The 26,441-nt window shown below is 47.3% G+C and overlaps 1 protein-coding gene across 3 annotated transcripts in view; it reads left to right on the forward strand.

Annotated features, from left to right (window-relative positions):
• Positions 1 to 628: 628 nt before the first annotated feature.
• The window catches only part of RORC (RAR related orphan receptor C), a 30,477-nt gene continuing 4,664 nt past the window's right edge, over positions 629 to 26,441 (forward strand). Inside the window, exons 1-8 of one of the 3 annotated variants that reach the window (XR_007953058.1) lie at positions 629 to 1,074; positions 5,317 to 5,346; positions 21,887 to 21,972; positions 22,243 to 22,384; positions 23,913 to 24,419; positions 24,704 to 24,825; positions 25,781 to 25,913; positions 26,143 to 26,250. Coding sequence is in view for 2 of the 3 variants with exons in the window: in XM_051992604.1 (XP_051848564.1) it covers positions 1,035 to 1,074; positions 5,317 to 5,346; positions 21,887 to 21,972; positions 22,243 to 22,384; positions 23,913 to 24,419; positions 24,704 to 24,825; positions 25,781 to 25,913; positions 26,143 to 26,250 (1,168 nt within the window). In the remaining variant the exon portion in view is untranslated. Of the gene's footprint in view, positions 1,075 to 5,316; positions 5,347 to 6,938; positions 8,034 to 21,886; positions 21,973 to 22,242; positions 22,385 to 23,912; positions 24,420 to 24,703; positions 24,826 to 25,780; positions 25,914 to 26,142; positions 26,251 to 26,441 lie in introns of those variants that run through there. The other 2 variants (XM_051992604.1, XM_051992605.1) reach the window with 2 other exon arrangements.

Consider the following 26,441-nt stretch of genomic DNA (forward strand, 5'->3'; position numbering starts at 1 on the left):
ACAGTTCTGATACAAACAGTGCTCCGGGCAAAATTGATTCTTTTCCATCGGAAACCCCTCTGGGAAGTTCCCTTCCAGAAGCAGAAACCTTGGCCCGAGACGGGGCAGATCTCCATGGAAGGAGGGAAGAGGGCTGGGTGGCTGGAGAGTGGAAGCTCAGCGGCTGCCTACTTCCTCCACGCAGGCCTCCACGTGGTGGGAAGGAGGGGGGAGTTGGGGGGAGGCTGGGGGGGACCAGAGTCACGAGGCCCTAGCATGGCCAGGTCTTCAGCTGCTGTTTACCAGCTGGGGAGGGAGGAGGGGTGCCAAGGAGCCCTGCCCCCTCCAGGCTGGCTCCCTGCCAGCCCCAGCCTGTTGGGTAACATTGGGAGCCAGGCCCAGCTAATCAAACCCTGGGACTGGGACCAGGGACAGGCGGGACCCGGGCAGGCCTGAGAAGGGGCCAGAGAAGGAGGGTCTCCCTAAGCCCTGGAGTCTGCTCCAGGACTCATTTCTTCCTTGCCCCCACCCCACACGCGCAATCCTATCTTCCTCCAAACTAACTGTCTCAGCTTTTTCCAGATCATTTGCAGAGCTCAGGACCCCTCTGTATTAGTTACATGATGGTCTGGATCTCCTAGGCCCTCAAGGTATGGGAGATCACACCTGGTCGGGAGGTGCAGGGCCAACTTGAGCCACATAAGGCAATATAGGGAGATAGGGAATTGGAAAGAGCCCAAATCGCCCTGCTAGGTCCCCTGTGCTCTGTATCCCCCTTATCTTTTCCCATTCTCCATCATCTATCTCTTTCCTCAAGTCCCCTTCCACCTATTGTCCCACCCTCTGACATGCATCTTCTCTGCCTTTCTATTTCCCAAATCTCTTTCCTCCCCCCTTCCTCCCACTTGCCTGTAGTGCCAGGATGCTCTGCCAGCCACTCCTCTCCCCTGCCTACTGCCTGGCCAGGTGCTCCCTCCCTCTTTCCCTCCCTCTCTTTCTCCCCTGGGCCCTGATCCCCACCCGGGACCAAGGACTTCCAACAAGTGAGCTGCCCCATGGACAGGGCCCCACCGAGTCACCACAAAGCCACAAGGGGTAAGACAGGGAGGGCGGGAAAAGCACAGGAGAAGAGAAGGAAAAGAGATAGGAGGACAGGTAGAGAGAAGAGAGACAGGGGGTGGAAAGTGGAGAAAGACAGGGAAAGGGGAGAAGCAAGGAGGAAAAAGGAGGGAACGGGGAGGAACTGGAGAGGAGAGACAGACAGAGAAAGTGACAGACAGAGAAACAGACAGAAACCGAGACAGAGAGTGAGAGAAACAGAGAGTCAGAAACACAGAGACAGAGAAAAACAGAAACAGAGACAAACAGAACTAGAGACAGAGACTAAGAGAACAGAGAAACAGACAGAAACACAGAGACAGAAAAACAGACAGACAGAAACAGATACAGACAGAACTAGAGACAGAGACTGAGAGAAACAGAGAGACAGAAACAGAGACAGACAGAAACAGAGACTAAGAGAACAGAGAGACAGACAGAAACAGAGACAGACAGAGCCAGAAAGAGGCAGAGACTGAGGGAACAGAGAGACAGAAACACAGAGATAGAAAAACAGACAGACAGAAACAGACAGACAGAACTAGAGACAGAGACTAAGGGAACAGAGAAACAGACAGAGACAGACAGAGCCAGAAAGAGGCAGACTGAGGGAACAGAGAGACAGAGAGCAGTGGGTGGGAATCTTGGAGTTCATGATCAGTATATTGTGGATCCTGTGTTTTTACACACATAATTATTAGGGTCCTATCCACACCTCAGTTCCACAAAACTGAGTTCCCCTGGGCATCTCCCAGGTCTCCTGGTGTTTCCCGCTTGGCAGTGCCCACAGTGAGGGACCTTAGTCCTGGTTGTACAGGATAGCGTGGGGCTAGTGGGCAGGGCATGCTCCTCCCCCTATCCTGGAGTAAGCTCACATTTTGATGTTAGTTCCAATATCAACTGGGTAAATGTTTAATTCTGAGTATTGTATTGATCATTAGGCAACTGGGAGGCAATTTTCTTGCAATAGAGGCACCAGGGCACAAGCGGGCACACAGGTCTAGCCTTGAGATTTTTGACATCTTTTTGTAGGATGGATACTTTTAGCAATCTAGTAAACTCAGAATAAGGTTTTCAAATGCATAAAATAAAATAAATAAGATTACAAAGGAAATCACTTCTAAAAACAAATTCATGGATCCCCCAAGTTAAAAACTCCTGAATCTAGTAGCTCAGTTATGGCAGAAAGGGCATTGGTCTTGGAGTTATATACTCGCTGTTTGGCCCTGGGCAAGGAAAAAGCCTCCTGGCTCTCAATTTCTTCTTGGAGTGCTGAGCTCAGAGTCAGGAAGGGGTTCAAAGCTAGGGTTTGATATTTATTAGCTATGTGACCCTAGACAGTTAACCTCTATGCCTCAGTTTCCTTATCTGTCAAATTGGGGATAATAATAGCATCTATCTCCCAGATGTTGCTGAAAGGATAAAATGAGTTAATATTTTCAAAATACTTTGTAAACCTTAAAATGCTATATAAATAAATGTTGCCATCATTAAGATTATGAGGCAAAAATTGGACTATTCAACTCAACTCAACACATATTTATTAAGTGCTTTCTTTGTGAATGGCCTATGCTAGGGAGTGGATGGTCTCTAAAATCACTTGTGGCTTTAAATAAGTTAACCTAGGACTTTTGGTCCCTCTAAACCCTCTACTTAGTCAAGTGGTTTCTGCCTTGATCTCTGCTGAGCATTACCTAGAATCCGGTTCCCCCCACACCCTCAGTGGTCAGATTAGCACAGATGTCAGCGTGGCCAATAAATGCATATGGTGGGCAAGGGGTGGGGAGGGATGCCTTTCCCTATGTTGGCAAAAATGGAGAGAAGGAAGGATGTCTTTTTCCATCATCAGTCCCCATGCATCAAGGACACATGCAAAAGACTGAATGCCAAGAATACTGAATATTAGCATACCAGACCAGGGAGGGAACAAGAAAACTAAGGAGCAAAGGTAGATTGGGTCTAAGGAGGTAGGAAGTACTCTCCAGCTCCCTCCTCCCTTCTCTCCTCTAAATGTTGTCTCTCCAGCCTCCAATATGGAGGTTTGTCTGCCTGGGGTACAGGGAGGAGAGACGGAGATATGCAGTCAGAAAGCCAGAAACCAATCATTTTCTTAGGCAGGAGAAGTTGAGAAGGTGCTTTTTTCTCTGGAAAGAAGGTAAAATCTGAGATTGGGTGTGGTATAGCATCAAGAAGAGAAGTCAAGATTAGGAAAAGACTTAGCAAACCAGGAGTTAATGATGGGGAGAAGGAAAAATCAGGTTGTTTATGGGGGAAACGTTGCCTGATCATGATATGATTGAACTGGGTGAATTTGGATCAGGAAGATAAGAAAGCTAATAAATGCTACAGAGAGTACTTTGAGGTTTATAAAACACCATTTAGTGGATCAGGCATGTTAAGTGCTTTAGAAATATTATCACAACTATGCCCAAAGGGCAAACTGTGTATGCCCTTTGAACCAGCAGTGATACTACTGGGTCTCTATCCCAAAGAGATCAGAAAAGACAGGAAAAGGCTCACATGTGCAAAATGTTTGTAGCAGCTCTTTTTGTAATGACCAAGAATTGGGAATTGAGTGGATTTCCATCAATTGGGAAATGGCTGAATAAGTTATGGTATATGAATGTCATGGAATATTATTGTCCTATAAGAAATGATGGACAGGCCGATTTCAGAAAATTCTTACATTAAGTGACATGAAAAGACTTACATGAACTGATACTAAGTGAAGTGAGCAACACCAGGACATTACACTCAGTAACAGAAAGATTATGAGATGATTAATTATCGACTTAGCTCTTCTCAACAATGCAGTGATCCTGGACAATTCCAATAGAGTTGGGATGGAAAATGCCATCCTCATCCAGAGAGAGAACTATGGATACTAATGACTTTGAATGTGGATCAAAGTGAAGTCTTTTTACCTTTTTTATTTTGTTTGTTTTCTTATGATTTTTTCCTCTTTTATTCTGATTTTTCTTGAATAATATGAAAAATATGGAAATATGTTTAGAAGTATTGCACATGTTTAACCTATATAGTACTGTTTGCTATCTTGGGCGGAGAGAAAAAATTTGGAACACAGTATTGAATTCCCATGGCATTGGGGAAAATAAAATGCTATTGAGGGGGGAAAAAAGAAATATTATCACATTTGATACTCCTAATAACCTTCCTAGCTGGAGAGGAATTGCTATCTATACTAAGCTTTGAATGCCATAAAATCAGTGGGTACTATTATTTTCCCCTTTTACAAATGAGAAAACTGAAGCAAAGTGATTTTTCCCAGGGTCACATAGCTAGTAAAGCTCTGAGACAACATTTGAACTTAGAACTTTTTGATTCCAAGGCCAATCCTTTATTCGCTTTTCTGTCTAGCTGCCAATTCAAGATAACTACTTAGGTCTCTGAAAGGAGGCTCCCTATTCCCTCATCTTGAGCAGCTTGGGTAGGATAAGTCCGATTCTGCTCCTGGAATGCCCTTGATTTTATGGCATTCAAAGCTTAGTATACATAGCAATTCCTCTCCAGCTAGGTAACTGTGCTGGGGTATAAGTAAGACACTGGTCATCAAGGGATTCAGTCTTGGGAGGATTCAAACCCTCTCACCTATAATCTCTCTTCCCAAATGAGAGGAATTCCTTACTAATCAAAAAGGGCTCTGGCACTATTGAGGAACAGAAATATTGTTACTCTCCTGCTTCTGGGCAAGGAGCCCTGGAGCCTTGAAGGTCACATCCACCCAAAAATAGGGGATTCTCACAGACTTAGCTGGACCAGGTTAGCCCTAGGTTCATGCAGTCTCCTCTAACCTGGCGGAGCTGGAAAAACAGGGGAATAAGATCTATGTGGCAGAAATGAGTAGGAAGCTGAGAGTGGCTCCCCAGGTCTTGGCAATCTTGAGGGGAGGGGATGTAAGGTGAATTGCTCTGTAGTTCTTATTTCTTAACCTGTCTCCAAGACCCTGAGATGAGTGAGAGCCCATGGCTTACCCCTTCCCCTATAATGCACTCTAGAGCTATTTGACATTACTCCTTGAACTCCAAATTAAGATTGGTCCAGATTGGAGGAGCCTTGTGGGCTAACGAAGGCTGACAAGGTTTGGCAACAGATTTGGCTGAAGAGATTTGGCTGAGAGGCCAGTGTGTTGGGAATGGAGTGTGTCTGTGACCCTCTCATCTTGTAGCCTTACCTATCCTGAATGGACCCAGAGTCCTCAAAATTCTCCTTTTCTTACAGGGCCTGAAGCTACCAAGAAGACCCATACCTGTGAGTATATACATGTGTGTGGCGGTGCTGGGAGATGGAGGTTGAGACAGGGTTTGAAGGAGGGGGAGTTCCTGGACTTATAATTTTTGAGAAAAAGGACATTTCTCATTCAATACTATAGATTCATTATATAGAAATAAATCTATATATGATATTCATATACATATATAAATATAAATATAGGTAGAAGCTAGGAGAGAGACCAGGGGAGATGAAATGATCAGGAGAGAGGAGAAGATGGAAAGAGAATGAGGAGAAACATTCATTGATATTGGAAAAATAGAAAGATGGAGAAAGGAAAACGTGGGGAGAGGAAGGATGAGAAGAGAGAAAAAAGGAGAAATCAGATGATGGGAAATAGATTGAGAAAGACAGGAAGAGATAAGTTATGGCCAGTAAGGAGGATACAGGAAATCTGAAGGTAAAACATAAATAGATAGATAGAAAGAAAGAAAGAATAAATCTGAGGGATGAAGGAAAGAGAAGAGGGAAGGTTCAGTGAGGAATCTGGTAAGGGAACTGGCAACAGGACCTAGAAGGGCTCTGTGGCCAGCCTGGGGTTTGGTGTTCATCTCTGTGGTTAACACATCCTGAGGTGTGAATGGGGAGAGAAGCATGGCCGAGAGAGGGGGCCAGAGGGAGGGGAGAAGGAAGACAGAGGAACCCATCCCCCATCCTCCCTAGAGACACAAAGTGTTTTATTGACCAAAGTTATCAAGGCACCCACGTTGACCAAAAAAAAAAAAAAAAAAAAAGGAGGTTAGACTTTGAGAAGGACTTCCTAATAGCTACTGATGGGAGATACTAAAAAGAGGCCAGATTTCATTCTATTTGAGATTCTCACTGCTTAGAATAAGAATCATTCTCTCCTCCTATACCACCCCTCACTTCTACACACACACACACACACACACACACACACCTTTTGTGGCTCTGGGACACCTAGAGAAAAGGAACGTCCCTTTTTTGATAGTTACTGAATTTTCTCTTCCACACAGCTCTGCCTCTATCCCGCCCCAAGAGACAGTGGTGAGAGCTAAGGGATCAGAACCAGGATGTCTGGTTCCCATTAAAATTATCCACCTATGGATATCCTCTCCTAAAATTTCCCAAGAGTACCTGAGCTCCTACCTGGATAGGAATCAAATAATGCTGGGAAGGCTGAGCTTCTCTTGATGTTCTGCCCTTGGGTCTCCTCCCCAGCCCACCTTCCTTCCTGATATCTCATTTCCATCCCACCTGCTGCAAGAGTCGCTGGGAAGCTTCCGCGTGGGGCTGAAGGATCCCAGAGGGCATTTCTACTTTCCCCAATTGTCCCGAGGCTGAGGAGATGGGGGAAGGGAGGGATGAGTTGCAGAGAAGCTGGGGGCTAGGGATGTCGCATCCTCCTGGGTGGGGGGTTTGCTCTGCTCAGCAAAATTCTTAAGGCCTCGCCCTCCCCTAGCCACAAGGCCTCACGGAAATGCTGAGCACGACCCACCCGCCCAGGAGGAAAACGGGTCAGGGAGTGACGTGAATGAGGTGTGTGGAGGGGAGGAGGGGGCAAGGCAAGGGCCGGCGGTACGTGGGTGGGGGGGAAGTAGGGGATTTTTGGAAGACCTGGAATGGAGAGAGGTCAAAGTCCTATTCCTCCTTCCCCTCCCTCGCCCACCCACATCAATCCTAGCCGGGACCCTCCTTGGGCATCCGCTCTGATCTTCTCTGGCCCGGCCCGTTGGCCACGAGCACCCGCTTTCCGTGGGCATCACAGGGCAGCTTTTCCAAGCGGACCTCTCTGTTGATGCTCCTTCTAGCGCCAGAGAATCCAGCTATGGGGAAGCCTATTACAAGTCTAAATATGGGAAACTCATTGGGTCCTTCCAACGGGACCAGACTTGCAATGGAAAAGGAGAGTTGAGAGGCAGATCGTCCCCTCAAACCCCAAAGAAAGCACTACTCTTACTTCTCGTTCTCCTAGCCCCAGACACAGAAAAATGAAAGGAAGTATTGGCCATTCAAGGTGATAGAACCTCCCCAGACCATGCTGGTCGGTTCCCAAGGACGGGACCTGGACCACCATCCAAGGTCCGAGGGGCTAAGTTGTTTTCCTCAACTCAGGGGCCCCCAGGAAGATACTCCATTTACCTCTGGAAGAGTCCCACTTGGGTACTCTTCTGGCAATGAAGAGCAATAGAGGCATTCGGAAAGCAAGAGGCTAGGAGTTAGGAGAGTAAGGCAAGGAGGGGCCAACCCCAGGTGTATGTAGCCCTGTCTCCCGCTCCCCCAGCCCCCAGAACCAACCAGCAGATGGAAACAGTTTTTGCTGCCTGTGGCTGCTCACATGTGGTTTTGGAATTTTCCAACGCCTGTTGTGATTGGCTGCCTTACCTAACACCCTCCCCCACACACACACCCCCTTCCATCGCCCAGGCCCAGATTGGCCACAAGGGGTGCCCATCACCCCTTTCCCTCCCCTGGTGAGGGGAACGTCCCAAAGCCACCTGTGCACTGTTTAGTTTAAACCCCCTCCCCATTGCTGTCTGCGCAAAGTGAGGCGAGGAGAGGTGTGGATCCCGTGGGTTGCTAGTGCTGCTGACAGACCGCCTCCTGCTGTCCCTCCCGCCCAGCACTCTCAGTGCCCAGGTGCCCTTCGGCCTCCCCCAGGACCCACAGGTCATCTGCCAACCAGGGTGGCTCAGCCATGAGAAGTAAGTGAACTGGGGCAAGGGGAGAGATGGTGCCCAGCTCAACCCAGCCCCTAGAGAAGAATGGGAGAATGTCCTCCTGATGTGGGAGAAACTGGTCCTTCTGGAGCACTGCGCAGGTTAGGGAAGAGGGAAACTCGGGGTGAAGAACTCTATAGTCCTCTCCCGGCGTAGCAACCGGCGCGGCTCTCCGAGTGTGGCTGAGCTGAGCAATGGAGAAAGGGGCCGGGGGTGGCTCTGGGTGCCAAGCAGTGAGGGTTAAGGAGAAAAGGAAACCGGGGGTGGCGGTGTCCCGCTCTTAAAAGGAAAAAGAAATATCCGTTTGACATTGGAGTAAACTGAGACTAAGTCAAACGAGAGGAAGAACGGGAATCAAGGTCAACATGTTCTCCATGTCCCAGGGATGAGGATTAAGTCAGTCAGTGTGTACCTGAGTTTCCATGAACATCGTTTATAGATGTCTGAGAAGTGTGGGAACTGAGAGAAACCAAATCATCCTGACCGGCTTTTCATCATGGGGCTCTCGGCCCTGATGAGCATTTGCGGGAAAGGGTATATAAGGAGGGGACTGAGCTGGAGTGAGATCGGAGTAATACTTTCTGGGTTCATGAATGGAAGCCAGAGAATGCCTCCTAGAATCCCAGAGGAGAGAGGGCATGGGAAAAGGGAGGTCCCAGATCTCAAAGCCTTCCATTCCCTGTGGGCTAGAACCAGGCAAGTGCCTCCTTGTCTGTTCTTCGAAGAGAAAGTCTGGGCCCAGGCTGGGTTAAGTGGAGGTTTTTAGTGTCTGTAAGGAGAATGGAAAAAATCACTGGGCTCAGAGGAATTGTCACGAAGCCCAGGATACCTGAGAAGCGCCCCAGTCCAAGGGTTTCCCTACAAGAAAAAGACCTCCCGCAGGGAGTCGGGACCTTTAAGTTCTCTCGGCTAGCTCTCGGGCTCACTAGTTTCCATGATCTATGAGAGTTTAGACTTCAATTTTCTCCTCTATAAAATCAGATGGTTGACAAAGATCTCTAAGGTCCCAACAAACTAATCTATGATTCTTTATAATGGTGGAAAATCCTAGATGGAAGGAAAAGGATTTTTATGGAGAAAGATTGGAACTGAGCTTCCAGATGAGTTAGCTATCCCAAGGGGAAGGAGAGCATAAAGATTACAGATGGATAGCTTGGGGACAAATCAAATAACAGCAGAGTAGAGGGTAGATATGAGCCAACGGATGGTATGTGTAGGAATAAGGTTTCACCTAAAACTTCAGTTTTCCCCAGCAGCAAAACTAAGGGATTAGTCCCCAAATCAGGAAATCTAATTTGGAAGAAGCTTGAAGTGAATTCTAGTTATGTTGTGTATCACTACCTCATTCCCCAGCTTTTCTACAAATGGGTAAAGTAATTTAGGGTTGGGCACCACTGGACCTGAGTGTCTCAAGTGCTATCGAGGTGCTAAGAACTCCAGTTGGAGTTTGTCAATTGTTAGCTGTTGTTAATAAGTTGTTTCCAATGTTCATATCAAAGACCCCAAAATAAAAGGGAGGTAGTCCTAGTACACAGTAGGTATTTTAAAAATGTTTATTGCTTGATTGAATCAGGCAACATAGAAACTTGGAGTCTTGGAAGAATAAGAGAGGGAGAAAGAGAAGGAGGGCGATAGGAATGGAACTGGAACCTATAATTTCTTTAGTAGGGGAAAGAAATTCTCCACTAATTCAGAAGCTTATCATTTATGCCATGCCAAAATCTATGCCATAAATTGAATTAAGCACAGGGGATGCAAAAGACAGACCTCAAGGAGCTTACAATCTAGTGGAAGAGACAATGTACAATCAAATATAACAATGCTGCAAGATCTATACAGGAATAAATAGGAGACAGTTAAAATAGGGAAGACATCTTTTAATGAGAATTAAGAGAAATTGGGAAAGGCTTCCTATTGAATTTAAATTTTCGTTGGAACTTCAAGGAATTCAGGGAGATCAGTAGACCCAGTAAAAGAAGGAGAGCATTCCAGAATTAGAGCGATTTGCTCAAAGTCACAAAGGCAGTAGGTAACTTGGATTTGACCCCAAGCCAGCTCGGAGACCAGATCTCCATCCACTATGCTATATGGCTTTGCATAGAAGTTTCGAAACAAAAACCAAAAAGAACCACAGAGAACAACAGAGACAGGGAGAGCAAGGGGAGTAAATCGAGATATAAGCAGAGAACAAGAAAAAAATAAGATATGAAGCAGAAGAAAAACACACAGGAATGAAGAGAAACTCAAAGAACAAGATGATGTGATGATGACAATAACTCTCAGCTGGTTGGAGCTCATTATCTCTCCCTAAGATCTATCCCTCCTCCAGATCTCCCCATATCCACCAAGGACACTACCCGCCACCTAATCACTCAGATTTCTAACCCTGAAGTTAATCAGTGACATTTCTGTCCCCCTCACCTCTCTATACGCAAACCATTGCCAAGTCTTGTGCTTTAAGCTCTGTAACATCTGCCCTCCATCCCTTCTCTCCAATCCACACAGTAATCACCCAGGTTCAAGCCCTCATTGCCTCTTACCAGGATTATCTTATTAGCCTAACCGGTCTTCTAGCCTTAGATCTCTCCTCTCCTTCCAGTCCACTCTCCACTTAATTACCAAACAATCTTCCAAAGATATGGGTCTAACCATTTTATTCTTCAACTCACCAACCATCATTGGTCTCCTATTGCCCCCTAAAATGTTTTTTAAAAGACCCCTTCAGACTGATCTTAAAGACACTCCATAATCTGGTTCTACCTTCTTATCAATTCACATTACTTTCTTCCACATATACTCTATGCCCCAACCAAGACATCTAATGATTTCTGAAATCAGCCTATCTCCCACTTCAGTATGTTTGCATAGAGCATCCCCCATACCTAGAATGACTTACTCTTCATCCCTGCTCAGAATCTTCATCTTCCTTCAAGGTTACTCTCAAGGGCTGCCTTCTGTACAAAGCCTTTCCCCCCTTTATCCTGGGCTAGCCCAGATAACAATTACGGTTTAGCTGTTAATGCTTTTTCCCTCTGCACAATACCTAGCGTTTACTTTTTTAAGGATAGATTTAGAGATAAAGCTACCTGAGTATATCTAGGTTGATTCCCTCATTCTATAGATAATAATAGCTAGCATTATATACTATGTGCTTTATATATATTATCTCATTTTGATTTTCACAGTAGCCCTTAGGAAGTAGATGCTATTTTACAAATGAGGAAACTGAGACTTGGGTCACACAGCTATCATCGGAGCTCAGAACCAGGTGGTCGGGAAGGAAGGCTGGATTGATTTTAGAATTTCTTCCTGAAGGGTTCTGAGAGTATGGATCTTTGAGGAACTGATAGTTTTCTGTCCAAGGTGATCAATAGTGATTGAGCCATCTGCATCCATATTTAATTTCTAATCCTAACTCATGTATTTAGCAATTTGAGATTCGCAATTCACTTTCTTCTCAGCAACCCTGTGAAGGAATTTATACATGTTTTATAATCCCAGGCCCCATTTTAGAAACTAAAAGAGCTAAGGAGTTAATTTATTTGTTCAGGGTCCTGTTTGTAAGTGGTTGAGGCTGCACTTGAACCCAGGTCTCCATTCTCCCAAGCGTATTTCTGCCACGATACCTCCCACCTGCTTGGTGGATGGATATTCTCTGGGAATAGGGATGTATTGACTCCAGGTGACTGAATCAGAGCCTTAGCTCAATCTTTTCTCAGAAGACCACACCCCAAGCAAGAACCCAATGCCATGAACTGGTTCATAACTATAATGTCTCATCCCTTCTAAGCTTAAGGAAGTTGAGAGCCAAAGAGGGACATGCTTTGAAAGTATGCAGGAGCCTCTTTGTGGGGGTCCACAGATCCTTCTGTGCAAAGATCCTTCTGAATTCTGTTAATCCAGTCAAGTCAGAGCTCTGACCACCTATATCTTATGGGGTTCCCGAAAGGTCTCATCCTGTCCCGTCATAATAAAAGGAATTATTTTGCTGTTCAATTCCATAAATGTTTATTAATTATCTAGCGGGTACAGAGCACTGAGTCGAGCTTTGGGGATGATGCAAAGTTTAGGGTCCCCGCCTTCATGGAGTTAATCATTTAGCACAGGAATGAGACACAAACATATATTGCTACAATTCGTCATATAACATAACTCTACCATGTGAGGTCTGAGGGGGAAAGGTTGCTCGGTGGGTCCGAGAGGTTTGACTGAGGATAAAAAGTAGGAATTCAACAGATAAAAGGGAAAAAGGAAAATGAAAGAATAGGAGACAACATGAAAATTAGTTTGGACCCCTAAGAGTCCGAATTAGGATTCTAATCTTAATTAGAATCCTAAAGAATTTCTAAAGTTCATTTCACTTACTAGCCTTATTCTTTCTGGCCCCCCAAAATAGAAAAGCTCCAAACTTGCCCCAAGGAAGGGGGACATGGCAATCCTCACTGTAACCCTGAAGAGTTGGGTGGTAATTCTTGTGATCTACTCTCCATTCTTTATGCTGCTGCAATTTATTTTTTGTTGTCATCAAGCAAAATGGAGAATTGTATGATTTGGTAGGACTTGAAACAACAGGCCCTGGGCCAGTAGGAAGTAAAGAGGAAACGGGATCTATTATTATATTCAAAGAAAACTAGGAGAAAGACACAGACGGATGGACGCATACAGACAGACGGATGGACACAGACTCGGAGACACACAGAGATTGAGACAAACTAAGACATACAGAGAAACGGAGACACACAGAGACCCAGACACAGAGAGACAGAGATGAGATGTCAGCCTGAGGGACTCAGTCAACTGTCTTCTGTTCCAGAAGGGACTTCTGGCATTCTCCTGAAAGGGCTAGATCGTGGGGATGGAAGCGAAAGGACAACAGATCTCTGGGTGACCAGACTTCATGGTTCCCCATGATTCACCTTTCCCTCCCCATCCCCCAAAGCTCCAGGCCCTCATAAGGTGGTTGTTTTCAGCTCAGCTCTTTTGTTTCCCCTCCTTTCTCCTGTCTCAGACTGCGGGGGTGGCGGGGGCTGAGAGGGGGGTTTCGGGTGGCTGCCTTCTTTTTGTGGCTTTTTGGAGCCCCAGACACCCTCGCCCACCTGAGTTTTGGCTCGATACTTTCTCAGCCCCAAGAATACAGGTGTGTCAGCAGAAAACTCTCACCCTAGGGTCTAAGAGGAATAGGGATAAGTTGACTTGGGGTAGGTGGGGGGGCGCAACAAAGTAACAACCACAATAACGTGGTTCTCTCCAGCCTTTGAGCCCCCCCTTCTTCCTCTCCCCTGCGGTGGACCCTGGCCACCTTGGTTTCTAGTATCACAGAGGCTCAGGTCTCTGGTCAGAGGGAAGTGAGAATTAATGTGGGGAGAGAAGGGGGCCACTTTCCCCAGAAGTAAGGGAGGGGGCTGAGAGCTCCCTGCTTCCCCAGAGCATCCCATATTGGGAAGGGGACCCCATATTCAGGACTAAAACCTGATCCACGTAGTGATGAAAAGTAGAGACAACTGACTGGAACTATAATCCTTATGGAGAGAAGAAAAAAACAGAAAGTTTAGAAAAATAGGGGGACAGGGGTTGGGGTTGGGAGAAGCTGTAAAACCAGTCTCATTTCCCTCCCCAGAAGAGGGATCTTGCTATAGAGATCCTCATCCTCAGGGACTCTCTCAGGCCCCGGGTAATTGGGAGAAGGTAGGAACAGGGTAGGACATAAAAGATGGAAATCAGAGCTGGTCAGAAGTGGGGGTAGGGGATGGAAGGAGGATTCCAAGTCCTAAATGGGGATATTAAGCATAGACTTCCAACCTGCTCCTTCATTTCCTAGACAAGGAAAACAAAGTGGAGAAATGATCATATATCTTTTTAAGTGGCAAAGCCTTCTGTCCCCAAGTCTAAGGTTTCTCCTTAATCTTCCCTGAATTCTGTCCTTAGCTTAGAATTCCTCTGGCCTTCCTTCCCCCTAATTTTGGGGGGATAAGGCGGTCAGGGTTAAGTGACTTGGCCAGTATTAAGGGGCTGAGGGCAGATTTAAACTCGGGTTTTCCAGACACAAGGGCTGCTGTTCTTTCCATTGTGCCAGCTGGCTGCCCCTCCATCTAACTTCTTAATCCCCCTACATGAGACAGCAGCACATATTCCCTGTCCCAGTCATGATCCCAGCAACCCTTCTTCCCTAATATTTTAATTAGGACAATAATTGTTAATTAGGAAGGAGACCAATTATGAGTCTGAGGAGGAAACAGAGAAGTCAGGAGAAGGTTAAGAATCAGGCCTGTGGGACCCTCATTATAAATCCTTTTCTCATTTTCATCCAGATGAAACCCAAAAGATCCCCTTACCTCAAGAACTGTGCATACAGCTCTTGAGGGAGCTGGTAGATGGAGCACTGAGCCTAGAGTCAGGAAGCCCTGAGTTCAAATCCAGCCTCAGACAATTGCTAGCTGTGTGAATCCTGGGCAAGTCACTTAACCCTGTTTGCCTCAGTTTGCTCAACTGTAAATTGAAAGTAACAATAGCCCCTACCTCAAATGAGACAATACTTGTAAAAGTGCTTAGCACAGTGCCTGGAACATAGCAGTCATTTCTCTTCTCACTTTACTTTGTCACTGTCTTCTGGGATTTTCCCTGCTGTCAGGGGCAGGGATTATAGGACCTAGGGATGGACTGCTTGGGGGTATAGTGCCAGCCAGGATCTCTTCAGAGGGCCTAGAATTTATCTCACAGCTGAGAGAGGGAATGGGAATAAATGGGAAGCTTGGGGAGAAGAGGTCTAGTCATTTCTACCATATTCCTCCCCCATAACAGGTCCCAATTGGATGTTAGGAATAGTGGGATGGAGGGTGATTGTGTCAGCAAGTATAGCATGTACTCCCCTCTCCTTTACCCTCACAGCAATTTTAACAGCTCAGAATTTCAAAGGTTCAACAGATTACTTTCCTTATAGCATATGAGAGGGAGAGTATCTTTCTTATTTTCCTGATTAGGAAACTGGGAGAGGTTCGTTGATCAAACCCCGATCCTTCTGTTGCTCGGTGTTCTTGTTGTCGGGTCTCTCCCCTCACTTCCCCATTTTTTTGGCAAATATCAGGGCCAGCCTTGCCGTCCCCCGATAAGGGAAAGGGGACCAAGAACCAATTCCCCAAAGACATTGCCACGAAATGAATGCCTGAGCTGCAGAGGATGGAGCCCTCCACTGACCGGTCGTCTTCCTGGCCATCTCTAAGAGAAAATGGCTGGTCCATCCTCTGGCACCCCAGATCTCAAGAAAGCTCTCTCCCTGATGTAGAAGGGTGTGGCCCAGGAGTGTGTTCTGACCTCATCAGGAACTATATATAGTTAGTCAACGATCGCCTAACGCAGCTCTAAACCGGAAGGAGGGATAAGGGCTGAGAGACCCAGGGAAGAACTTCCCAAGAGCAGGGGCTGGGTCTAGCTCTGAGAGTCGGGGAATTTGGGGGCTGACCTTTGCTTGGCTGCAGTTCCTGGCATTATCTGGCTCTGAGAGGGGAGAGTTCCCGGCAGACCAGATCCTGGGCATCGGTTTGAGTAATCCCGCGGTCTGTCCATGACTCACCTTCTCCCTACCCCTCCTCACCCCAGCCAAGGCTCTGCTTGAGGGGCCTGGGGTTGGTGGCTGAGTTCACGGAGCTGTTTTTTGGTTCTTGGTCTTGCCCCCCCTCCCCAAACCTCAGACACTTTCTCTTTGAGGTTTCGGGAGGGTGGAAGTACAAGGTTATAGGAGAGAGGAAGGGGGTTTGGCGAGGGCCTGAGAACGCGGGTGAGGGCTAAGGACCGGGCACTGGGCCAGAGAGAGCGTGGGGGGTGCTGTGGGCACACTCTCCACAGGTGGGCTCTGGGTCTCTCTTTTCCTCTCTCTCCTTATCTGTCTCCAGGTCTTGGTTTGGCTGTTTCTGGTTCTCTGGCCCTGTCTCTCTGTTTTTCCTTTAGTCTCTGTTATACTAATTGGACTCATTATCAGTAGCTCACCTCTGGATCTCTTTACTCGAATTTATCTGACCCCCAGCTTCTTAGTCTGTGAAAAACAATCGGGGCAGACCAGAACGCCCTCGGAGGTCCTGCTGCCCCCATGTCCTGTGGTTCTCTGTGATTCCGTCTCTCAGAGGCCTCCTGTAACGGGCTGTGGTATGTGGGTCTGGGTCAAACCCCCGGGCTTCAGGCCAGGACTTCTTGTATCTGTTTCTCCGTGGGAACAATAGAGACTCTGACCTCAAGGTGGGGTTCTAAGACCATGACTAGGAGGGGAGAGAGCCAGTTTCCAGTCACCTGGGTCAGGGGGATGTGTCCGGGGTCATACACTGTGGTCAGCACCTGCACGCACACGGATGTGGCTCCCGAAGAAGGGAAGCAGGAGGAAGGACCACAGGGGCTGGTGGGCCAAGAGCTCAGACGCCTGCCTTCCCTCCGTGGTTCAGTTTACAAATCTCCATTCCCTGTGCTTGTTACTAAGTTACTCTGGACCACTTCCTTCCCTCTCCAGGCTCAGAACGTGGAAAAGGGTAACAGACATCCCTAGGCTTCCTTAGGCCTTATCCCCATATCTCGTTCCCTTACATCTTTTAGCATGTGTGTTCTCACCTATGGGTAAACATGGTAACACAGATGAATATCGCACTTCAAAGCTTACTCAGCATTTCCCTCAAATGAGATATGGAATAAAGACTGGGCCTGTGATTCTTAGAGGGAACTTCCAGATGACAAAAGTCCCTCACTAGTAGAGGTCAACACCTTCTCCCCAACGAGAACTGCCTACGGCTCTAAGTGATTTGTCCAAGGTCATACAGCCAGCATGCGTCAGACCGGATGCACAATATAATGTAGGCTGTTATTATTACTTTTTTATAACAGTCCTATGAGGTAGGTAGTGCAAGTGTTATTTTCATTTTACACCTTAAGAAACTACTGAGGCCTCTAGGGAATAAGTGATTTCCCAATGGGGTCAACTCATAGCCATTATCGATGACCACACCCTGGCAAATCCATAAAATAGAAACATGGGATATCAGAACTAAGAAGAACGTTAAAGTTCGTCCATGTTTGAAACCCAAAACTTGGGCTGGGGTGATCATTGCATGGTCATATAACTAATTAAGAACAGGCTAAAGTTGTTTTTAATGTCTTTTTTCCCCCAGCATCTTGTGGCAATACTGTCTCATCCCCTTCCCCAACACACATACACACAGAGAGCCAATGTATTCTTTCTTCCCCCTCATCAAAATCAATCTTACCTCTTGGAAAAGAATTTGAGAAGATTCATGCTAATATTTAAAGGTTAACTGATCCCATGAGTATTTGCATTTTATCTCCTGACTATACTGTAAGCCAAAAAAATAAGACTCAAATGATGGATTTTCTTCTTTTTATTTTTTTATATTTCTTTTTCTGGTTAATTTTATTTCATTGACAATAGCTTTTTATTTTCAAAATAGTTTTATTTTTAAATTGAATTTTATTTTGTTTTTATTTCTAGTTCAACGTTTTCTCCATCTCATCTTCTCTTCCCCATTTGTTGAGAATATAAAACAATTAGGTATAGTCCAAGTCATAAAGGAAAGAAGGGAGGGAGGAAGGAATGAAGGAAGAAAGAAAGAAAGGAAGGAAGGAAGGAAGAGAAAAAGAAGGGGGGAGAGAGAAAAAGGGAGAGGGAGAGGGAGGGAGGGAGGAAGGAGGGAAGAAAAAGAAGGAAAGAGAAAGTGAAAATATGCTTTTGTCTACATCAGCTTTCTAGCTGGAGGTGAATAGTTTACTTCATCATGAGTACTCTGGAATTGCTGGTCATTATATTGAGCAGAGGTCCTAATTTTTTCAAAGTTCAAACTGTTGTTATTGTATAAATTGTTCTAGTCACTTCATTTTGCATTAGTACATACCCATAAGCCCATATTTTTCTGAAGTCATCCCTTTCTTACAGGACAGTAATTACATCACCTTCATATACTCTAATTTGTCCGGCTTTTTCCCAATTGATAGGCATCCCTTGATTTCAGTTCTTTGGATTCACAACAGCTCTTTTTTGGGATGGCAATGTGGCTTTTCATAGGCTTATAGATCTCATGGAAGTAACCTTAGAAGCTGTTCAGTCTAACCCTTCATTTTCATGAGATTGTGACTTAGCCAAGTTACTTAGAGACAGTTAGAATTTGAATCCAGGTTTCTTTGACTCAGAACCAAGTAGTCTTTCCACCATACCATGATGTCTTTCGATAGCTCTTTCATATAATATAATGCCCAAAACATTAGACCCCAAACGTGACTCGACGCAGACACAATAGTTATTATCTCCTTATTCTGGATGCCATGCCTCCCTTAATGTATTTGTTACTGTTTAGACATTCATTTATGCCCCTTTTTGTAGACCCATTTGGGGTTTTCTTGGCAAAGATACTGGAGTGATTTGCCATTTCCTTCTCCAGTTCATTTGACAGATAAGGAAACTGAGGCAGACAATTAACCTGTCGCTAGGAAGTACCAAGACTGGATTTGAACTCGGGGAGAGGAGTCTTCTCTATCTACTCCATTTACTGTACCAACTAGTTGCCAGCCCTCTTAATGTATCCTCAATAGTATTAGCTTTTTTGGCTTTATGTCACATTGTGGATGTATACTGAACTTAACAATCCACTAAAACCACCAGAACTTTTTAAAATTTTATTAATGCCTTGTGCTTTTATGTCACAGTAATTTCCTAGTATACCCCAACCTTGACTCCTTCTCTTATAATAAAGAAAAACTTTTCAGAAAAAGACTGATAGAACAACTGCATCTGGCAGCATATGTAATATTCCCTACATGTAATCTCTCTGAGAAGAGAGAATTATATTTATTATCTCTTCTCCAGGGCCAAGATTGGTCATTACAATTATTCAGAGTTCCCCTGCCCTTTTTTATCATTAAATGTACATTATTTTATCATTCTTACTCCTGGTTCTCTTACTCTTATCTGTACTAGTTTACATCAGCTTTCCCAATTTTCTCCAAATTCCTCATATTGGTCATATCTTACAACCCAATAATTCATAGCCCACAATCTGTTCCGCCATTACGCAATCAATGGGTACCTACATCAGCTCAAGCTTTTTTGCTACCACAAGAAGTGCTACTACAGATATTTTTTTGCATTTATAGAGTCTTTCTTTGATTTCCTTATTGTGTACACCTAGTAATGGGATTTCTGGGAGTCCCCAGACTTTTTTCCACTTGAACTGTTGGCGAGTCAACTGTTCAAAGTTGGGATTGGTTCAAAGGTGATATTTGGAACCCGAGGATAGGATTCTTCATTTCTTCCCTTTAGATGTTATTCCATTCAATCGATCCATCATTTGGATCGATTGTTTTCTTTTGAGATCCAGAATCTGCCATTCACTGGTCTGCTGTCTCCTCAAATTTCCCGTCCTTCGCAAATTCGGCGCATTCATGCAAGTCATGAATAAAATGTGGATAAGCAAATGGTCAAAGTCAATTGACTTCCCTTCAAAATGACATCATCTCATTAGTTAGAACTAGTAGCCTCCTACCAGGTCCAAATCTGCCTAATTACGTTATCTGCCGCATGTCCCCCCATTTATCCCGAAGCGGATCATAGAAGGCTTTTTTTTTTTTTCAGGTTAAGTGACTTGCCCAGGGTCACACAGCTCGATTCTTCCTGACTCCAGGTCTGGTTTAGATTCTTGTAAAAAAAAAAAAAGAAATGAAATGAAAATTAGGTTAGGCTTTTCAGGCTGCCCCCCAATACGATGGCGGGGAGCCACTTGATTCCCTTCGGGGAAAGGCCGTAGCCCGAGGAAATGCGGGGTGAAGCGAGTGGAGCTCGGCCACGTCTCGGGTCAGCCTAAGGGAGCCGAGGTGAGCGGGAGGGAGTTTCGTGCACTGTCCTCCGGCCTTGGAGTCGGGAAGAAGCCCCTGCTACCCCTTCCGGCCCAGGCTCCCCCTCCCCACTGGGGCCCGAAGGGAGCGCTTGGCCTGCGGCAATACTGAAAATATCGAGTGTGGCTGGAGGCGGCCTCCCCGGCTAGCCTCTGAGGTCGGGGGAGGGGGGCGGCGCGGGGGGCTGCGTGCTGGCCTGGCTCCCCGGCGGGAAGCGGCGGCAGAGCCCTGATAAGCACTGAGCGGAGGCAGAGAGAGGAACCTGGTGGCCGAGAGCAAACCACAGCGGGGCGGGGGGAGAGCGGGCCCCCGGAGTCACGGAGAGGGAGCACGAGGCTCCCAGCCCAGAGACGGGGGTGCCCCGGACACAGACCTCCCTGCAGGTGGGCACGGTGGGCACCCTCCCCCATCACGCACCTTCTCACGTGCAGCTGCCCCGAGTGCCCGCGAATCCTGATGCTTTTGCAGTCATTCACAGAATCAGAAAGCACTTATTAAGTGCCGGCTGTGTACCAGGTAATAGTGACCTGGTTCCTTGTCCTTCCATAGGTTAAACCATATACAGCAGATATGGGGGAAAGACACCAGCAGCTGGGGAAGGCTTTGTGTAGAAAGTGGAACCGAGCTGAGCCTTGAAAGAAATGACTGAAATTGGACATAATGACAGTCCCTATATAATTCCTGAAAGCATAGGGGTCTCAAATACTCACTAGACACACTTAATCTTAGTATGATATAGAGCAAAGAGCAGTAAACCGAGTCAGGAAACCCAGGGTGTAGCTTTGCTAATTCTCTGTGTGACTTTGGATGAATCATTTTATTTTATTTTTTTTAATTTTATTTTAATGATGATAACTATATAAACAATATACATATAAAATAACATTTTATTTAACATTTTTAAATTTTAATGATAATATTAATATTTATATAACTATATATAAGTACTTGGGTTTGTGAAATATTTAACTTATTTTATCATCCTCCTTGGGAGATGAATGCTATTATTATCCCCATTTTACAGATGGAGAAACTGAGGCAAACAGAATTAAGTGGTACTCGGGGATGTATGGTTGAGGCTGGATCTGACCTTAAACCTTCCAGAGTCCAGGGCCCGAGGTCAATCTACTGCACCATCTAGTACCACAGTTTTCTCATGTGTAATCAGACCACTAAGATCCTTTCAAGTTCTGATATGATTCATACATATATATTCTCTCCAATAGACTCGCATCTACTTTACAAACTCATCAATGTCCATATTGTGATCATACATGAACCCTTTAACATGCATATATACAAATCCTGGGTCAGTAAGGCAGTCAGTCCTTCCCTTTGCTTTCCAGGTACTCGTCAAGAAATTGTTTGAGTCCCATGGCAACTATACTTATGACCCCAGAATCCCCCCAACCCCTGCTGTTTCTTGAACTCACTCTGAAAAGTATCTTGTGGTAGTATGGGCCCAATCCTCCCCCTCTAAGCCTGGGTGAGCAAGGGCGTACGTCCCTGCCTGGTGCCCAGGTGCCCCTAGCCCAGCCCACCACATCCTCCTCACATGCCCCGTACTTTGCCCGTGGGAGCAGAGTCTGGGGTGAGGGGAGGGGAAGAGAGAAAATAAGGTTCCTTAGGCGGGAAGCAGGTGCTTCGAGGCAGCAGGGACTCTGGGGTCCCAAGGCGGGAGGGAAGTATAAAGAGTCTCTGTGACTTAAGGGGTAGGGAGGGGGTGGGAGAACAGGTGGTCTCTCTGTACATCTGCTGCCTTTGCCACCCCACAGAGCTGATGCTATTTCCCTGACTTCCCTGTCCTCTCCCCAGCCCCCCACAAAAAACATTTAGCTTCCTTCGGTGATCCCTGCTTTCCCTCCAAATGTTGAGGGTGAAACTGAATACTCGGTACCCAGATTGAATAAGCCAGTGAAACTTCGGTTTATGTCCAATCCATTCTTTTTCACATTCTCTTTCAGCTCAGATTGAAGTGATCCCTTGTAAGATCTGTGGGGACAAATCTTCTGGGATCCACTATGGGGTCATCACCTGTGAAGGGTGCAAGGTGAGAGACTCGTAAACTTTTTGGCAAGAAGAGGGGGAAATGGGATGGCAGAGAAACATGGGACTCGGGAGCCCTTATCTGGTCCCTGGGAGTGTATTGGAACAGTGTTTAGAAAGGCAAAAAGGTGAGGAGACGGCCGGTGTGTCTCCCAAGATCTCGGAATACAAGCGTTCCATCCTTAGGCGTGGTGAGAGGGAGTGAAGGGAAAGCAGGGAAGTTGAAGAATTTGAGGGGAGAAGAACTTTTCTAATCCTAACCTTTTCCCACCAGGGTTTCTTTCGCCGGAGCCAGCAATGTAATGTAGCATATTCCTGTACCCGACAGCAAAGCTGTCCTATAGACCGTACCAGCCGGAACCGTTGTCAACACTGTCGCCTACAGAAATGCCTGGCATTGGGCATGTCTCGGGATGGTGAGACCTTGCGGGGAGGGCTCCCTGCCTGCTGCTCGGGGTCTGCAAATGGGGCCCCTTTTAGCTAATCAGGCAGAAGACATCAAAGAGCTTCCTGAAATCTTAACCTTCTGTAGGGTTACTCAAAATGGCAATGGGCTTGGGAGACAGGAGACATCTGACTTCAGATCCTGGCTCTCTCACTGATTTTGACTTTGGAGAAATCATTGAATTTTTGTATACATCTCCATCCTCATCTATAAAATGGTATTCATCAAGTGCAAAAATATTTGCACTACCTCTTCTCGGGGGGTCTTGTGAAGAAGGTGCTTTCTTAAGCTAAAACGCTAGAGAAATGCGGAGAAGGATGACTCTCTCCTATGAAAGTAACAGCAATTCCTCAAGCTCAGGCTTTTCCCATCTTTTCTTCTCCAGGCTAGAGTTCCCAACCCTTCCCGGGAGCCATACTTCAGACCCCACCTGGCTGCCTATTCTCCTTCTTCACTAGCTTTTACCCCTCTCCCCCTGTGGACGTGTATTAAGCATCCGCTATGTTCCAGGCACTATGCTAGGTGCCAGGATACAGATGCAAAAAGAGAAAGAGAGAAAGAAAGAGAGAAAAAAGAGAAGGAGAGAAAGAGAGAAAGAAAAGAAAAGTTCCCTTTCTGGTCCCTTGGAGCTAACGGGAGAAATTGGACCAGCGCCTGAGTGAGACTGGCAGTCGCCACAATCCCTAGCAAAGGGTTGGGGTAGGGAAGAGCAGATTGAGCCCTTCATCTATGTCCCCAGCCACTCGCCCAACAGGACGAGGGATCTCCGGGAAGGGGCAGAGGGAGTGGGGGGGGATGAGGGGAGGGGGGAGGATGGGATGATGTGATACAAGATGTCAGAAGGAACCTGTCAGCACTTTTCAGTGCCTGAAATAACCAAGCAAAAGGAAACACACAGGCGGAGAGCTGGCCCGGGGTGTGAAGGGAGCAGGCAGGGAGGGGGACTGCGCCTCCACACCTGGGAGGGGTTGGAGGGGGTGGTGGGGCGGGGAGGGGGGAGTGAAGGGGCAGGAAAGAGAGTCAGAAGAGGATGTTCAGAAGCAGCCCGCGAGCTCTGGGTTGGGCTGTGGTGTGTATCTAGGTCACCAGGGAGCCTGTAGGCCTGACCACATGGAGACGTATGTTCACAGCTCTCCTAGCTCTTCTTCCTCTTGGGCAAGGGGGTGACCCCAATACAGCCCGCTGTCCCCCTGGATCCCACCCTGAACCCCACAGTCAGAGTCCAGATAGCCTTTCCTTGTATTCATCTTCCCCGCTAGCGATAGTATTTGGGAGCGTAGGATGAACATAACCAGGCAGGTTCCGGGGACACCTGGGAAGGTGAGAGAGGGTCTGGAGGCGGAGTCCATTGGAGGATACAGATTCTCCAAGGGGGCAGTCAGGAAGTCTGAGAGGGTCTGCTGTCAGCCAGCCAGTCGTTGAGGTGGGCTGACCATACGTGCTCTTCCTCCACTACCCCTCACCCCAATAACCCTGATCTCTCACGGGGCCTCTTCCAGCTGTCAAGTTTGGCCGAATGTCCAAGAAGCAGAGGGACAGTTTGCATGCAGAAGTGCAGAAGCAACTGCAGCAGCAGCAGCAGCAGCAGCAGCGACAAGTTACCACTCCCCCCCCTGCAGGGACCAGAGGGGCAGAGACCCCTGCCTATGCGCTTGCCCTCCCCAGTGGACAGTTACCTCTGGGTTCCTCACCTGATCTGCCCGAGGCCTCTGCCTGCCCCCCTGCTCTCCTTGGCACCCCAGGCCCTGGACCCTCCTACCCTAGTAGTCTGGCCAAAATGGGGCTGGCCGGAGCCGTGTACTCCAAGGGGTACAGCCCAGATCGGGCAAAGGCCGAGGTCGGCAGGGCTTTCTATGGCTTGGGGAGCCAGCTGTCCCCTGACAGGTGTGAGCTCCACATCGGGGAACCCCGACATCTGGTGCTTGGGGAGCCAAGCCAGGGGAGGGACTTGTACAGCAGCCCCAGCTTCCGCCTCGAGCTCCCCAACGCCTCCCTGACTGAGATTGGTAAGCAGTTGGAGAGAGGGGGCAGGACCAGCCAGCCAGTTTCTCTTTGAGTAGAGAAAGGGTAGGGAAGGAACTGAGGTTCAGGAGGGATAAAGTATTCCTAGGTCTAAACAGAAGCTGGCCAAAGCTCAATCATCTGCCTCGGAAAGTGGGAGCGTGAGGGTCAGATGGTCCCAGGGAGAGAGCCAGAGAGGAGGGGGGAAGCCGGGGGGTGGGGTCTAATGGGGGGGACTCCCACGTGGCAGGGGAGAACTGAGGTTCGGGGTCTGCCTTCCCGGCTGCAGAGCACTTGGTCCAAAATGTGTGTAAGTCCTACCAAGAGACCTGTCAGCTTCGACTGGAAGACCTGCAGCGGCAACGTGGCAACGTTTTTTCTCGGGAGGAGGTGACCAACTATCAGAGAAAGGTAACGATTCGGGGGTCAGACCCAAAGGATGAGGCAGCCCCAGGTCATCAGGAAAGTCCAGAGAGAAAGCGAGAATGAGGGGGTGTGAGAGGGGAGAGAGAGGGAAAAAGAATGAGTGTCTGAGAGACAGACCCACAAACACCTGGATGGGGAAAGATGTCGACACAGAGCTGCGTTCATGCATGTCCATCCATGGATGTAGTATGTTGGTCTCAAGCTCATAAAATCTCAGAATTGGATAGGAAACGAAAGATTGTCTCGTCTAACTCCATTTTACAGATGGGAAAATTGAGGTTCAGAGAAAGGGATTGGTTGGCCCAAGGTCGTGCGGCTAATAAGTGGCAGAGATAGAACCAGACCCAAGGGTTCCCGATTCCACAGTATGGCGGCCACTTTGGGAATGTGAACACCAGAATCTTGGCTTTTGGTCACACCTCACCGAGTGGCCTTTGTAGTAAACTCCTGCTCAGTCCAGACCTAGTTTCCATTCCATCTCTTTCCCCTAATCGCCTCGGTCCCAACAGTGGTGACTTCCTCCGAACTCCTTACAAAATGAATCACTTGTTTGGCTGCGTGACCCTGGGCAAGTCGCTTAACTCCAGTTGTCTCGGGGGAAAAAGAGAATTGACTGGCATTACATAACTAATAATGAGAGCAAAATTCAAGCCCTTGTATCCCTGCTGACTGCGAATCCAGTTTGTCTCCTACATCACGCTGTCCGCGGTGGTCAAATGTTTGCTGATTGCCAGTTCGCTTTTGTGTCCCATGTTGGTGCTTGTGAGCACCTTGGGGAAAGTTTGCTCAGGTTCCTTCACTGAATGCTGTGAAGGAGCTAAATGGTCAGAACAGAAAACCCCAAATGCAGTTGAGGGTGGAAGGAGCCGTGGTCATGGAAAGGGTTGGGGGCTCTGACTCGTCTTTTCTCTTCCACACGGTGGTTTTCTCCCTCCCCAAGTCGATGTGGGAGATGTGGGAGCGCTGTGCCCATCGGCTCACCGAGGCCATCCAGTACGTGGTGGAATTCGCCAAAAGGCTGGCGGGCTTCATGGAGCTGTGTCAGAATGATCAGATTGTGCTGCTCAAAGCAGGTGCCGGGGGGGGGGGACCTAATGTTGGGGGCAGGAGGAGCCGGGACAGAGAAGAGCTGGGTGGGATCAGGCACCGTATCTCTTGGGAAGAAATCCAAAAGGAGGTTCTTGCCCAGTGTGGGAGCTGAGATGGCTTTGGGGCAGAGCTTGGGTTCTTACCTTGGTCCCACTCCCCACCTGGCAGATGTTGTCTCCTGCCTTTTCTCACCCCCTCTCCCCCTCCCCACAGGAGCCATGGAGGTGGTCCTGGTGAGGATGTGCCGGGCCTACAACGCTGATAATCGCACCGTCTTCTTTGAGGGCAAATATGGAGGCATGGACCTGTTCAGAGCCTTGGGTGAGGGGCAATGAAGGGAAGGTGAAAGTTCCTAATTCTAACCCACCCGCAAACGCTAGGACACGGTACACTCCTTCTTCAAGTTCGGCTACCTCCTTCCCCCCAGTCACCCCAAGGCAAGAGTCGGGATTGGACCCCAACAGCAAGTGTCCCCCTCCTCTCAATTCCACAAACTCTCCTTTCCTCTCACC

Source organism: Antechinus flavipes, chromosome 4, assembly GCF_016432865.1.
Source record: "Antechinus flavipes isolate AdamAnt ecotype Samford, QLD, Australia chromosome 4, AdamAnt_v2, whole genome shotgun sequence".
Lineage (NCBI taxonomy): Eukaryota > Metazoa > Chordata > Mammalia > Dasyuromorphia > Dasyuridae > Antechinus > Antechinus flavipes.